This window comes from Tachypleus tridentatus, chromosome 10 (genome assembly GCF_004210375.1).
Source record: "Tachypleus tridentatus isolate NWPU-2018 chromosome 10, ASM421037v1, whole genome shotgun sequence".
Lineage (NCBI taxonomy): Eukaryota > Metazoa > Arthropoda > Merostomata > Xiphosura > Limulidae > Tachypleus > Tachypleus tridentatus.
This window is the reverse complement of record NC_134834.1, coordinates 102,741,813-102,758,787: the sequence shown is the minus strand read 5'-3', so window position 1 is coordinate 102,758,787 and position 16,975 is coordinate 102,741,813. Positions and strand designations below refer to the sequence as shown.

Sequence of the window (16,975 nt, the reverse complement as noted above, 5' to 3'; positions counted from 1 at the left end):
TTAGGTTTTGCAACCTTTTGGGTGTCTGGTCCGTTAAAGTAAAACAAAAGTTTTGACCAACTTGCAGCAAAAGCCGATAAAGGAATCAATGTTGTTTTATTAAATAAAGCAGAACATGTAACATTAATAAATCAAAGTTTAAACAACAAAAAGATTTAGCTGATAAAGAGGAAAGCTCAAGTACTTGTGGAAAAGAAATGAACTAAAGTTTTTGATAATATTTGAAGAAGAAATATATTGAAACTCTTATAAAGGTAATACCCTATGAATTTATGACTTGCTAAAAGTGCATAAATTATTTTTAAAAACGTGGTTAACGATGTGAATATATTTGTCTTTTTATTACAATTTAAATTGATGTCTGAAAAAGAAAAAGAGGAATTGTCCTGTGCAAAACTTATACAAACATTCTGAGGGGAAGGGTTACACAAGCTGATTGTTCCAATAATTATTAGCCACTGTATTCTTGATTCAACTTAATTGTTTTTTTAGCCATTTACAATGCTTACACTGAATGAAATGATTTATGTGGTACTTTTTGTAGTTATACTTGGCCAATTAAAAACACAAAAGGTTACTAAACCATATCTACAACTTCAATGATGAAGAGTAGGCAGTGTCTAGATCTTTACTCAAAATAACAAAGCAGTATTAATGAAAGACTCAACCAAACAACAGTAAATAATATGTTCAAAATTAAACAGTATTCATACAGTTCCTTTCTCTGAACATCTGAGTGAAAACCTTGTCAATCTATGAAAATAGCTCCTTATTAAACAGAAAATCAACATTAGCATTTTAAATAAAAATTAATACCTTTAAAAGTCAATGTTGTTATTCAGAAAAAATGATTGTGACAAAAACCTGAACAAAGGAACCAATTATTAAATTTATTACATTTGTTGTAGTGATTTTTTATGTGGGCAAACTTTGGAAAGATATGAGCAACACGCTAAGAGAAACACATTAAAGGAGCCTTGAATGTATCTGATTACATGAAAGAATTCAAACAAATCAGAAAGTAGTGTTGAACTTGTATATAGAGGAACTGACCTAATCTGTAAGAATATTAAAACTTTTACAATACAGATATTTAACTATTGTTTATCTTCAAACAAAAACATTCCTCCTCATAATTTACATCATCATTTAATCATCGTGAAATTTAACTTCATCTGTGAGGACTGTTCGTAACTTGTCACATACTAGTATATTAGTGTGACTTGAACCATTTAAACATTGTATAACTGTAATCGAGTAAAACATAGCCTTATTATTACATTATTTAAACATTTTATAACTGTAATTGAGTAAAACATAGCCTTATTATTACATTATTATTATTATTACATTATTCTTATTATTACATTATTATTATTATTATTATTACATTATTTAAACATTGTATAACTGTAATCGAGTAAAACATAGCCTTATTATTACATTATTATTATTATTATTATTATTACATTATTATTATTATTATTATTACATTATTTAAACATTGTATAACTGTAGTCGAGTAAAACATAGCCTTATTATTACAGGTAAATGTTTGGTTAATTATATGTTAAACATTATTTATTCAGTGGAATCCTTACTGTATAGTAATGTAAGTTGTATTGTTTATATGTTTTTCTATCCTATAACATAGGAGAGTATAAAGTTTTATTAAACTTACAGGGTCGTGCTGCTGATCTTCGCTATGTTGAGGCAGCAGCTCGTAGGATTGCCGAAGTAGCAGTTGGGAAGAAAATTGTGGTAGAGAAAAGCACCGTACCTGTGAAGGCAGCAGAAAGTATCAACAACATTCTCAGAGCTAACATGCGGCCAAATGTCAGCTTTCAAGTGTGTAATGTCTAGTAGATGTCTATTAATACAGTATGCTTATCCATGCCTACTATAAATAGCTTTAACAGTGACCTCTTAGTAGTATGTATACTAAACCATATTTGTGAACAAGTTTAACCACTTCTGTTTTCAACATTAGGTTGCCATGGTAGTATGCCTTACCTTGTACCTTTATAAACAGTAATTACAGTTTAATATAGTGGAATAGTTCTAAAACAGTTTTATACCTGTATCTAATACACCAGTTTTATTCTTTAGATGTTCATGGTTCAGACGGTAAACATCACTATTCTTTTCTTATAGAACAGTTTGATTATGACTTTCAGTAATCTTTTGTAACTAATTAAATAGTATTTTTGGGTGATATGCTTTATAATTTTTATATTACATCCTTTAATAATTTTGTCTCCAGATAGTTAGATGGTTATGTGAGAAAACAGATGTAATTGAGAGTGGTGTTCCTGCTGGATCACAGTCATCAATCCCAGCCAATAAACTTGTCATTAAAGTTAATAAATCCAATTTTTGTAGTAACTAAGTTTTAACTCTGTTGCTGTGGGTCAGTGGTCAAAGGCCGTTTCATATCAAGTTTGTTGACGTGCATTGCAGTTTTTCTTGTGTTATTATTTTGTGAATGCATGCCAATATTAATTTCTTAATTTAAAAGTAAATATTAAAAAAAAAATCCTAAAATCAAATTTTGTGTGTCGTGCTAAATTAGATGGTGTTGGTTAAATTAGATGTTTGTCCAAGTCTACAATTTGTCACAAAAGAGAAACTCAAAGTACCAATACTGACAAGACAGAATCTAAAATAAGAACCTCCTGCCTCTTTTATTTGCTGAGATTTTGCTACATTTACTGAATCAAACATATTGGCCCCTACCTCCTCTTTCCATTTTTGAAAATGCTTATGTACACCTACTTCTGTCTACATATGTGAATAACCAATCAAAAGTTCAGATTGTTTCCCACATGGTTCTTTAAGTCTTTACAACATATTTATGCAGGAAATCTTTTTTTTTTCCTATGGTAAATTTCAAATACTAAGATAAGTCTTTAGTGAGCTTGAAATTTTGTATGTTTTTAGACCCAAATACAGCTGAGCTACTGAGTATGATAAATTATAGTGGTATTCTGTGGTATTAATATAGTAATTTATGATTTTTTGCTTATTTAAAAACGTATATATAAAACCTTAAAAGAAATTACTTTATTTCATATCCTCCATGCACAAAATTTTGATAAAACTTAGCAACCTTAGGCAAACAACAAAGTTCAAAACAAGAAAAGATAATTATTTTTCTGTAATTCTTTATTTACTGTTCTATGCTTTAAGAAAAGTAACTGAACACTAAAAACTTGTTTCTAAATGGTAATAATATATATATATATATAAAATGTATTAAAATTGTAATGTGACTGTATTTTACAAAATACAAGTCCACTAAAACATAGCCAAGACAGATCACTTTGTAAAGGACAATTTTATATTATTGGGTATGGTTACCTGAGTGCATATGTTATTGGGTGTGGTTACCTGAGTGCATATGTTATTGGGTGTGGTTACCTGAGTGCATATGTTATTGGGTATGGTGACCTGAGTGCATATGTTATTGGGTATGGTTACCTGACTGCATATGTTATTGGGTATGGTTACCTGACTGCATATGTTATTGGGTATGGTTACCTGAGTGCATATGTTATTGGGTATGGTGACCTGAGTGCATATGTTATTGGGTATGGTTACCTGACTGCATATGTTATTGGGTATGGTTACCTGACTGCATATGTTATTGGGTATGGTTACCTGAGTGCATATGTTATTGGGTATGGTGACCTGAGTGCATATGTTATTGGGTATGGTTACCTGAGTGCATATGTTATTGGGTATGGTTACCTGAGAGCATATGCACTATGTCATTGCCACTTCTGTAATGTTAGGTATGCATAGCTGAAAAGTAAATATTATAACATAATACATTTATTAGTATTAGTAGAAAAGCCTTTTAATATTCACCAGTAATCTGAGAAATTTTGTTAAGATATGCATACCTTATCAAAAATTATTGTACAATTCCCATGGTTATTTTTGTCATTACAAGCTGGGTGGCTTACAAGTTATATGTTGTTTATTACTTTATTTTTCAAGGTAATTTTAGTCATTTTACACATTTATTAATACTATGTACCTTGTGGACTTAGTAAAGTTCAAAGGTTTGTCAGTTCAATATTAATAAGTATTTTAACTAAGTATGCTTAGGTGGTTTGTAAATTTCTTATCATTATAACTAGTCACATTTCATTGTTGTTCTATAGAACTATTGTTTTTTCTTAGCAGTGTTAAACAAGTGCTTTATAATCCTAATTAAAATCAGTGTTGGCCTTATGTGCCCTTTGTCATCTAAGTTAATTTAAATGAATTGTAAGTTAGATATTGACCAGTACTTTATTTTCTCTATAATGTTTGTCAGGTTGCTTGTTTGTTATTGTTAAGTACTTTGTACCAGGTAAATTTAGTTTTTCATTTCAATATTCATAAGTACTTTATGAACTAGACATGTTTAGATAGCTTGTATGCACATTACATATTTTTACTACAAGTAATATCTAATTCCTTGTTCTACCTGGATAAATGTTTCTTCATTTTTAACAATATACCTTATAATCCTACTCTTCATCAGGGTAGGACTTAAAGTTTTTTGCTTTGCTACATTTGTTAATGTGTTTGCTTTTTTCCGATTTATTTTGGCCTCTTATTTCTATGTTTTAAAACAGTAATATACAAGTTACACCATGTTTTTAAGCAATGATATCCAATCTGTGACAGTAATTTAAGTTTAAGATCTTTCAAGCCTTAAAGAAAATTTGGGGCCTGAAAGACAAACCAGGATCAGGAACTATAGTTTTTCTTCACCCCTACGGTGAAAAGGCTTAAGTCAAACAGATATGAAAACCTCTTGGATTAATGTTGTTAAAACAGGGTGAGCATTTTGTTGAGTGCGTGGTAAGATGTTGAAACGTGTGAACCTGAAGATGAAGAGAAAACTGTAAAGAGACTGTCAAGTGATAGCCTATGTATTACCACGGTGTTGCATGTGCTGTTATTTATCTGTGTGGCTGTGATGTCAGTTAACAATCAGACAAATACAGAATTAGTGAGTGATACTGTTTGAATAGTTTCCAAACAACTGATTAATTTAAAGAAAACAAAATTTTGTAAAGTTAAAGTGATGATAGAGTTGAAATGAGTCTGTTGGACTTACTGGGATGAAATTATTCAATTCTCTTAAAAAAAAACTTGATGAAAGGAAAAACCAGAGACTCTGGAGAAAACCCACTTTCACAGATCAGGTGCCAAATAACCTATCTCTTCTGTACTCAGTGTGAGGCTGAAACGAAAAGGCTATTGACTTACATTTTTAAGCACTGTACAATGGTATATTGGCTTATGATTTTATGTAAGTGAGGGGTGATATATAAGGTTACTATGTAGAAGGCATGGCTGCTAGTGTCTGGAAGGTTCTAGTCTGACTATTGTGAATATTTGCTTTGTTATAATATTTTTTGCGAATTTATGAATTTGGACTTTGTTAGTGGAAAATTGGTAAGATTACAGACATATTCATGAGAGGCATGTATTCATAATCTGAATGCTGTTGTGATATCTGTGTGTTGTGGTTGGTGTATATTGTTGTGTATAGCATCAGACACGTTGCAAGTGACAGAACATTCATATGCATATAATGTTCTTATGGATGCTTTATATAATTTTTAGGTAAACTGTTGTAGCCTTTGATTATGCTTTTGATACAAAGAAAATATGCTAGTATTTTACTTGTGTTTGTGAGAATGTTATTGAAGTATGTGTTCCAATTTATGCAAGTTCAGTTAAGAATAAGGCCATTTTCATACTCAAACCCAAATTTGTGACAGCAATTTCGGGTTGAAAGGCAACCCAGAGTGGTCAGAAAGTTTTGCTTCTTTTCACTCTGCTCAGTGAAAAGATTAATACCAAATGAATTTTGATAGAGCCATTGGACTTTAATTTTGACACACAGAATGAATTGTTGAAAAGGTATGAAGACAATCGAACATGTCGACCCAGCACACCAGGAGAGCTGTTTAGAGACTGCTGTTCTCTAGTCGAAGTGGAACATGTGCATTTTATTTACTCATGTGGTAGTGATGTTGGTTGGAGATAGCAGTCTATGAGGATTAGAGCAGAGAGAGAGATACTGAATGAGTGGGCATGATTCTCTTTGAACAGGTTTCTGAAAGACTGATTGAATTAAAGAAAACAAAACTTTATAAAATTAGAGATATTATGATTAAATGATTAAAGAGATTCTTATGGATTTGAGAGATTAATAGCCTTTTTCAGGAGGTTGTGATAAAATAATCCTATGCTCTTAGAAATTTTGATGAGCAGGGAAACTACTGTTTAAGTAGTGCCCAGAAAAAACCTGCTTTCGTGAGTCAAGTGTCTATGCTTGAGATGCGAATCTCAAAAGGAAACATCTGATTATTACGTATGTGCTAAACATTATTAATATAATTGAATGAAGAGATTTACATTTGCTATGTAGAAAGTGAGTCTATTAGGATTGAAAATGAACTTGTTTGGCTGTTTTTATTTTGGATTTTACGGTAGTGTTTTTGGGCTAGAGTGTTAATGCAATCCTAAATGAGAGGTAGGTGAGTGAGGTTGTTGACAATTTTGGGGGCTGCAAATTAAACCTTGTGGTACCCTTGCTTTTAGCAGAAATGATTATGGATGTAATGTTATTCACTTTATCTTTGGTGGTTATGCTTGGGAGAAAAGTAGTTAACCATATAATTATGGGAATTGGTATCTTATATCTAAACAGTTTGGAACCTTATGGAGTCACTATACACAGTCAAAGGCTTGTTTGACATTCAAGAAAGTAGTGGGCATATTAAATTATTAATGTTTTGACTCAGTTAATCCAACTAGATGGTCTGTGGTCTGTCTTTGTTATCTACTGGTATTTTGAGTACTGGTAAGAATATTTTTGTTTTTGAAGAAGTGATATAAAAGCTACACCATTTTTTAAGTAGTAACAGACAAGTTATACCATGTTTTTAAGTAGTAACAGACAAGTTATACCATGTTTTTAAGTGGTAATAGACAAGTTATACTGTGATTTTAAGTTGTAATAGACAAGTTATACCATTTTTTCAAGTAGTAATAGACAAGTTATACCATGTTTTCAAGTAGTAACAGACAAGTTATACCATTTTTTAAGTAGTAACAGACAAGTTATACCATGTTTTTAAGTGGTAATAGACAAGTTATACTGTGATTTTAAGTTGTAATAGACAAGTTATACCATTTTTCAAGTAGTAATAGACAAGTTATACCATGTTTTCAAGCAGTAACAGACAAGTTATACCATTTTTTTAAGTAGTAACAGACAAGTTATACCATGTTTTTTAAGTGGTAATAGACAAGTTATACTGTGATTTTAAGTTGTAATAGACAAGTTATACCATTTTTTCAAGTAGTAATAGACAAGTTATACCATGTTTTCAAGTAGTAACAGACAAGTTATACCATTTTTTAAGTAGTAACAGACAAGTTATACCATGTTTTTAAGTGGTAATAGACAAGTTATACTGTGATTTTAAGTTGTAATAGACAAGTTATACCATTTTTTCAAGTAGAAATAGACAAGTTATACTGTGATTTTAAGTTGTAACAGACAAGTTATACCATTTTTTAAGTAGTAACAGACAAGTTATACCATGTTTTTAAGTGGTAATAGACAAGTTATACTGTGATTTTAAGTTGTAATAGACAAGTTATACCATTTTTTCAAGTAGTAATAGACAAGTTATACCATGTTTTCAAGTAGTAACAGACAAGTTATACCATGTTTTTAAGTTGTAATAGACAAGTTATACCATGTTTTTAAGTAGTAGCAGACAAGTTATACTATGTTTTTAAGTTGTAATAGACAAGTTGTACCATGTTTTCAAGTAGTAATAGACAAGTTATACCATGTTTTCAAGTAGTAGCAGACAAGTTATACCATGTTTTTAAGTGGTAATAGACAAGTTATACTGTGATTTTAAGTGGTAATAGACAAGTTATACCATTTTTTAAGTAGTAACAGACAAGTTATACCATGTTTTTAAGTGGTAATAGACAAGTTATACTGTGATTTTAAGTTGTAATAGACAAGTTATACCATGTTTTTAAGTAGTAATAGACAAGTTATACCATGTTTTCAAGTAGTAGCAGACAAGTTATACCATGTTTTTAAGTGGTAATAGACAAGTTATACTGTGATTTTAAGTGGTAATAGACAAGTTATACCATTTTTTAAGTAGTAACAGACAAGTTATACCATGTTTTTAAGTGGTAATAGACAAGTTATACTGTGATTTTAAGTTGTAATAGACAAGTTATACCATTTTTTAAGTAGTAACAGACAAGTTATACCATGTTTTAAGTGGTAATAGACAAGTTATACTGTGATTTTAAGTTGTAATAGACAAGTTATACCATGTTTTTAAGTAGTAGCAGACAAGTTATACTATGTTTTTAAGTTGTAATAGACAAGTTATATCATGTTGTCAAGTAGTAGCAGACAAGTTATACCATGTTTTCAAGTAGTAGCAGACAAGTTATACTATGTTTTTAAGTTGTAATAGACAAGTTGTACCATGTTTTCAAGTAGTAATAGACAAGTTATATCATGTTTTTAAGTTGTAATAGACAAGTTATATCATGTTGTCAAGTAGTAGCAGACAAGTTAACCATGTTTTCAAGTAGTAGCAGACAAGTTATACTATGTTTTCAAGTTGTAATAGACAAGTTATACCATGTTTTCAAGTAGTAATAGACAAGTTATATCATGTTTTCAAGTAGTAATAGACAAGTTATATCATGTTTTTAAGTAGTAACAGACAAGTTATACCATGTTTTAAGTAGTAATAGACAAGTTATACTGTGACAAGTTGTAATAGACAAGTTATACCATGTTTTTAAGTAGTAGCAGACAAGTTATACTATGTTTTTAAGTTGTAATAGACAAGTTGTACCATGTTTTCAAGTAGTAATAGACAAGTTATACCATGTTTTCAAGTAGTAACAGACAAGTTATACCATGTTTTTAAGTTGTAATAGACAAGTTGTACCATGTTTTCAAGTAGTAATAGACAAGTTATATCATGTTTTTAAGTTGTAATAGACAAGTTATATCATGTTGTCAAGTAGTAGCAGACAAGTTATACCATGTTTTCAAGTAGTAGCAGACAAGTTATACCATGTTTTTAAGTTGTAATAGACAAGTTGTACCATGTTTTCAAGTAGTAATAGACAAGTTATATCATGTTTTTAAGTTGTAATAGACAAGTTATATCATGTTGTCAAGTAGTAGCAGACAAGTTATACCATGTTTTCAAGTAGTAGCAGACAAGTTATACTATGTTTTTAAGTTGTAATAGACAAGTTGTACCATGTTTTCAAGTAGTAATAGACAAGTTATATCATGTTTTTAAGTTGTAATAGACAAGTTATATCATGTTGTCAAGTAGTAGTAGAACAAGTTAACCATGTTTTCAAGTAGTAGCAGACAAGTTATACTATGTTTTCAAGTTGTAATAGACAAGTTATACCATGTTTTCAAGTAGTAATAGACAAGTTATATCATGTTTTCAAGTAGTAATAGACAAGTTATATCATGTTTTTAAGTAGTAACAGACAAGTTATACCATGTTTTTAAGTGGTAATAGACAAGTTATACTGTGATTTTAAGTTGTAATAGACAAGTTATACCATGTTTTTAAGTAGTAGCAGACAAGTTATACTATGTTTTTAAGTTGTAATAGACAAGTTGTACCATGTTTTCAAGTAGTAATAGACAAGTTATACCATGTTTTCAAGTAGTAACAGACAAGTTATACCATGTTTTTAAGTTGTAATAGACAAGTTGTACCATGTTTTCAAGTAGTAATAGACAAGTTATATCATGTTTTTAAGTTGTAATAGACAAGTTATATCATGTTGTCAAGTAGTAGCAGACAAGTTATACCATGTTTTCAAGTAGTAGCAGACAAGTTATACCATGTTTTTAAGTTGTAATAGACAAGTTGTACCATGTTTTCAAGTAGTAATAGACAAGTTATATCATGTTTTTAAGTTGTAATAGACAAGTTATATCATGTTGTCAAGTAGTAGCAGACAAGTTATACCATGTTTTCAAGTAGTAGCAGACAAGTTATACTATGTTTTTAAGTTGTAATAGACAAGTTGTACCATGTTTTCAAGTAGTAATAGACAAGTTATATCATGTTTTTAAGTTGTAATAGACAAGTTATATCATGTTGTCAAGTAGTAGCAGACAAGTTAACCATGTTTTCAAGTAGTAGCAGACAAGTTATACTATGTTTTCAAGTTGTAATAGACAAGTTATACCATGTTTTCAAGTAGTAATAGACAAGTTATATCATGTTTTCAAGTAGTAATAGACAAGTTATATCATGTTTTTAAGTAGTAACAGACAAGTTATACCATGTTTTTAAGTGGTAATAGACAAGTTATACTGTGATTTTAAGTTGTAATAGACAAGTTATACCATGTTTTTAAGTAGTAGCAGACAAGTTATACTATGTTTTTAAGTTGTAATAGACAAGTTGTACCATGTTTTCAAGTAGTAATAGACAAGTTATACCATGTTTTTCAAGTAGTAGCAGACAAGTTATACCATGTTTTTTAAGTGGTAATAGACAAGTTATACTGTGATTTTTAAGTGGTAATAGACAAGTTATACCATTTTTTAAAGTAGTAACAGACAAGTTATACCATGTTTTTAAGTGGTAATAGACAAGTTATACTGTGATTTTAAGTTGTAATAGACAAGTTATACCATTTTTTAAGTAGTAACAGACAAGTTATACCATGTTTTTAAGTGGTAATAGACAAGTTATACTGTGATTTTAAGTTGTAATAGACAAGTTATACCATGTTTTAAGTAGTAGCAGACAAGTTATACTATGTTTTTAAGTTGTAATAGACAAGTTGTACCATGTTTTCAAGTAGTAATAGACAAGTTATACCATGTTTTCAAGTAGTAGCAGACAAGTTATACCATGTTTTTAAGTGGTAATAGACAAGTTATACTGTGATTTTAAGTGGTAATAGACAAGTTATACCATTTTTTAAGTAGTAACAGACAAGTTATACCATGTTTTTAAGTGGTAATAGACAAGTTATACTGTGATTTTAAGTTGTAATAGACAAGTTATACCATGTTTTTAAGTAGTAGCAGACAAGTTATACTATGTTTTTAAGTTGTAATAGACAAGTTGTATCATGTTTTCAAGTAGTAATAGACAAGTTATACCATGTTTTCAAGTAGTAGCAGACAAGTTATACCATGTTTTTAAGTGGTAATAGACAAGTTATACTGTGATTTTAAGTTGTAATAGACAAGTTATACCATGTTTTTAAGTAGTAGCAGACAAGTTATACTATGTTTTTAAGTTGTAATAGACAAGTTGTACCATGTTTTCAAGTAGTAATAGACAAGTTATACCATGTTTTCAAGTAGTAACAGACAAGTTATACCATGTTTTTAAGTTGTAATAGACAAGTTGTACCATGTTTTCAAGTAGTAATAGACAAGTTATATCATGTTTTTAAGTTGTAATAGACAAGTTATATCATGTTGTCAAGTAGTAGCAGACAAGTTATACCATGTTTTCAAGTAGTAGCAGACAAGTTATACTATGTTTTTAAGTTGTAATAGACAAGTTGTACCATGTTTTCAAGTAGTAATAGACAAGTTATATCATGTTTTTAAGTTGTAATAGACAAGTTATATCATGTTGTCAAGTAGTAGCAGACAAGTTAACCATGTTTTCAAGTAGTAGCAGACAAGTTATACTATGTTTTCAAGTTGTAATAGACAAGTTATACCATGTTTTCAAGTAGTAATAGACAAGTTATATCATGTTTTCAAGTAGTAATAGACAAGTTATATCATGTTTTCAAGTAGTAATAGACCAGTTATATCATGTTTTCAAGTAGTAACAGACAAGTTATACCATGTTTTTAAGTTGTAATAGACAAGTTGTACCATGTTTTCAAGTAGTAATAGACAAGTTATACCATGTTTTCAAGTAGTAACAGACAAGTTATACCATGTTTTTAAGTTGTAATAGACAAGTTGTACCATGTTTTCAAGTAGTAATAGACAAGTTATATCATGTTTTTAAGTTGTAATAGACAAGTTATATCATGTTGTCAAGTAGTAGCAGACAAGTTATACCATGTTTTCAAGTAGTAGCAGACAAGTTATACCATGTTTTTAAGTTGTAATAGACAAGTTGTACCATGTTTTCAAGTAGTAATAGACAAGTTATATCATGTTTTTAAGTTGTAATAGACAAGTTATATCATGTTGTCAAGTAGTAGCAGACAAGTTATACCATGTTTTCAAGTAGTAGCAGACAAGTTATACTATGTTTTTAAGTTGTAATAGACAAGTTGTACCATGTTTTCAAGTAGTAATAGACAAGTTATATCATGTTTTTAAGTTGTAATAGACAAGTTATATCATGTTGTCAAGTAGTAGCAGACAAGTTAACCATGTTTTCAAGTAGTAGCAGACAAGTTATACTATGTTTTCAAGTTGTAATAGACAAGTTATACCATGTTTTCAAGTAGTAATAGACAAGTTATATCATGTTTTCAAGTAGTAATAGACAAGTTATATCATGTTTTCAAGTAGTAGCAGACAAGTTATACCATGTTTTCAAGTAGTAATAGACAAGTTATATCATGTTGTCAAGTAGTAGTAGACAAGTTATATCATGTTGTCAAGTAGTAGCAGACAAGTTATACTATGTTTTTAAGTTGTAATAGACAAGTTATATCATGTTGTCAAGTGGTAGCAGACAAGTTATACTATGTTTTTAAGTTGTAATAGACAAGTTATATCGTGTTGTCAAGTAGTAATAGACAAGTTATATCATGTTGTCAAGTAGTAGCAGACAAGTTATACTATGTTTTTAAGTTGTAATAGACAAGTTATATCGTGTTGTCAAGTAGTAGCAGACAAGTTATACTATGTTTTTAAGTTGTAATAGACAAGTTATATCATATTTTTAAGTTGTAATAGACAAGTTATACCATGCTTTCAAGTAGTAGCAGACAAGTTATACCATATTTTCAAGTAGTAATAGACAAGTTATATCATATTTTTAAGTTGTAATAGACAAGTTACACCATGTTTTCAAGTAGTAATAGACAAGTTATACCATGTTTTCAAGTAGTAATAGACAAGTTATACTATGTTTTTAAGTTGTAATAGACAAGTTATACCATGTTTTCAAGTAGTAATAGACAAGTTATACCATGTTTTTGAGTAGTAATAGACAAGTTATATCATGTTGTCAAGTAGTAGCAGACAAGTTATACTATGTTTTTAAGTTGTAATAGACAAGTTATACCATGTTTTCAAGTAGTAATAGACAAGTTATACCATGTTTTTAAGTAGTAGCAGACAAGTTATACTGTGTTTTTAAGTTGTAATAGACAAGTTATACCATGTTTTTAAGTAGTAATACACAATATTAATTTTTGTGTAGGTATAAGAATTTCTAAGTAGTACTTCTGATAACGGGATGTATTTCTATCACGTTTTTATTCTGCTTGCAACATTTGATACATAAATGTTTTGATTATGATATGTTTATTACCTTTATTATTTCTGTTGATTTTAAAGTATAATTTATTTTTTATGTAAAAGATGTTGATACAAGTCTTTCCATTTTCTTCACTTAGGTGCTATCCAACCCTGAGTTTTTGGCTGAAGGATCAGCTGTCAGTGACCTCTTAAATCCTGATAGAATCTTGATTGGAGGAGATCAAACATCAGAAGGCCACAAAGCTATTGAGAAATTGTGTTGGGTTTATAAACACTGGATTCCAGAAAAGAAGATAATCACAATGAACACTTGGTCATCAGAATTGTCCAAACTGGTATGTGATATATTCATGATTCAGTGAAATAATACTTCATGTACAAGGGTCATGTGGTTTAGAAGACATATTTGAAGCCCAGTGTGGCCATGTGGTTAGAGCATTCGATTCACAGTCTGAGGGTCACAGGTTTGAATTCCCATCCCACCAAACAAGCTTGCCCTTTCAGCCATGGGGTGGTTATAATGTTGTGTTCAATCCCACTATTTGCTGGTTAAAGAGAAGCCCAAGAGGTAGTGGTGGTAATGTTGACGAGGTGCCTTCCCTCTAGTCTTACACTGCTAAATTAGGGATACTTAGCACAGATAACCTTCATACGAAATTCAACACAAGAAGTGTTTCTCTGAGTGTTACCAAGTGGTTAATCCAGTTACTGGCAAAGAAAATTTAATTTCTCACTTTGGGACTGCAGTTGATGCATTATATAAGTGATAGTTAAATCTCACTATTTTGTCTGACAAAAGTAACTCAAGAATTGGTGGTGGATGGTGTTGATCAGCTGCTTTCCCTCTTGTCTGTCTCTTCAAAATTATGGATGACTAATCCAGATAACCCTTGTGTAACTTTGTATGAACTCCAGCAAACAAACAATAAATTCAGAAGAGTCCAGATAGATGTATCAAACACAAACACTCACTTTTTCCAGAAATGTATTTACTGCTACACATCTAATACAAATGTAGCACCATTCTGTATTTGTAGTTATAAGCTCATAGTCCTAAGAAATACAAACAAGTGATAAACCATGACATCTTATGTATAACCATGGCTTTCATAATTTTCTAAATTTGTATTAATATTCTTTTATTTAAATTCATAGTTGAACTCTTACTTAATATAATGATGTTTAGAAAAATTAGAACTGATGTTAAGGGCACACATAAATAAACCATCATCAGGGGTGAAATTAATAAAACAGTTGTTTATAAGGACAGAGTGAATAAAGATTTTTAAGCTGATATTGAAATTACATGTAAAACCTGGTAAGTAGAGGTATTTAAACTGGTTATAAAGTTATATATAAAGTTATATAGGTGTTGAAATTAATTTTAAGTTATATGTATATAACATGATAAAGGTGTTGAAACTCATCTTGAAGTTAGGTATCAAAATCTTCGTGAGTGAAGGTTTTCAAATTTATTGTAACAGTGTACATGCACACACAGTTAAAAGTGATGTGTGATTATGCTTGTTTAAGAAAGTATGTTGGATTTAAACACATGCTTAAAAGTCATGTGTATACATGTGATTTAACCCTATCATGTTTGTTGACTCACATTCAAAATGGTATTGAACTACTATTCTACGAATGTGTGTCCATAAGTTTGGTTTCAAACTGTAGATTATAATTAAAATTTTAGTATTATACCTTAGTTAATTAATTTGGAAGTAAATATTAAAAAGCACACACATTGATTTTTGTGTCTTACAGTATGTTGAATGCAGTATTGGCTTAATTTTTTTAAATAAAAAACAAAGTCTATAGTTACTTATGAATCAGGAACCCAAATTAGTGATATTGAGAAGCTAGAGTCTAAAATAAGAACCTCCTGTCTTTTCTATTTTCTGAGATATTATTACATTTACTGAATCAAACACACTGGCATCACCCACTTCTTTCCATTTTTAGAAATATTTTCTTCTGTATACCTACTTATGTCGAAAGCTCAGAATGCCCCCCCTAGTGACTGGAAATTGAGATATATAATTCTTATTTTATTTATTCAACATATGTATACATATGAATTTTTTTTTATTCAATTCACAATATCACACCACTTTGCTTCCTATTGGAGAGTTTTGCCTCTCCATGGAATAACTTCTGTGGACACCCATGCATTAACACTGTCAATTTCCTTCATAATCTTAAACACCTCAATTAAATCCCATCTTACTTGACTTTTTTCAAAAGAATTTCAACTCATCATATGACAACCCCTTCATCCCAGGCACCATTATAGTAACCATACTCTTAACCCTTTCTGACAATTCAATATCCTTTCTAAGATAAGGATCTCAAGACTGGTAACAATACTCTAAATGTGACCTAACCAGCAACCTTTTCAGTGAAATTATGACCTATTCAGACTTGTATTCAATATTTCTGTGTACACAACCTAAAATCCTGTTTAATCTACCACTGGAAACAGCACACTGCTTGGATTGCTTAAGAAACTGATAAGTCATTACTTCAAGGTCCCCTTCTTTCATGTTAAGGTTATTCCAATCCAAATTATACATATAATTCCAATAATGAATACCTACATGCATTATATTACATTTATTATAATTAATACCCATCTCTCATTTATTTACCTAACTCAATAAATGATTAAATCCTTTGTAAATCAGTAGCATCTTCTTCAGACCTTTATATCACCTGGAAATTTAAGCAATTTATTAACCATTCCTTCATCTTCTTCATTGATGTAAATCAAAAACAACAGAAGTCCCAATACTGAGCCCTGAGGTACTTCACTTGTAACATTAATCAATTCCTTGGCAGTAATTTAGATGTAAAAGTTATTAAAGCTTAAAAAAATAAGAGGGATAATTGGACTCAACTAATGAGAGGTGTTCAGAAACTGAAGTTTCTCTTCACCCCAAACATGAAATCAGGGATTTTCAGAAACTGGAGTTTCTCTTCACCCCAAACATGAAATCAGGGGTGTTCAGAAACTGAAGTTTCTCTTCACCCCAAACATGAAATCAAGAGGTGTTCAGAAACTGGAGTTTCTCTTCACCCCAAACATGAAATCAGAGGTGTTCAGAAACTTAAGTTTCTCTTCATGGGAAACATGAAATCAAAGGTGTTCAGAAACTGGAGTTTCTCTTCACCCCAAACATGAAATCAGGGATTTTCAGAAACTGGAGTTTCTCTTCACCCCAAACATGAAATCAGGGGTGTTCAGAAACTGGAGTTTCTCTTCATGAAATCAGAGGTGTTCAGAAACTGGAGTTTCTCTTCACCCCAAACATGAAATCAGGGGTGTTCAGAAACTGGGTTTCTCTTCACCGAAACATGAAATCAGGGGTTATGAGAAACTGAAGTTTGTCTTCACCCCAAACATGAAATCAGGGGTGTTCAGAAACTGATATTTCACTTCAC

At 30.4% G+C, this 16,975-nt stretch overlaps 1 protein-coding gene across 1 annotated transcript in view; it reads left to right on the top strand.

Annotated features, from left to right (window-relative positions):
• The window catches only part of LOC143229997 (UDP-glucose 6-dehydrogenase-like), a 73,493-nt gene that overhangs the window by 14,008 nt on the left and 42,510 nt on the right, over positions 1–16,975 (top strand). The window contains 2 exon segments of the mRNA XM_076462934.1: positions 1,684–1,848; positions 13,669–13,866. Coding sequence (XP_076319049.1) covers positions 1,684–1,848; positions 13,669–13,866 — 363 coding nt within the window.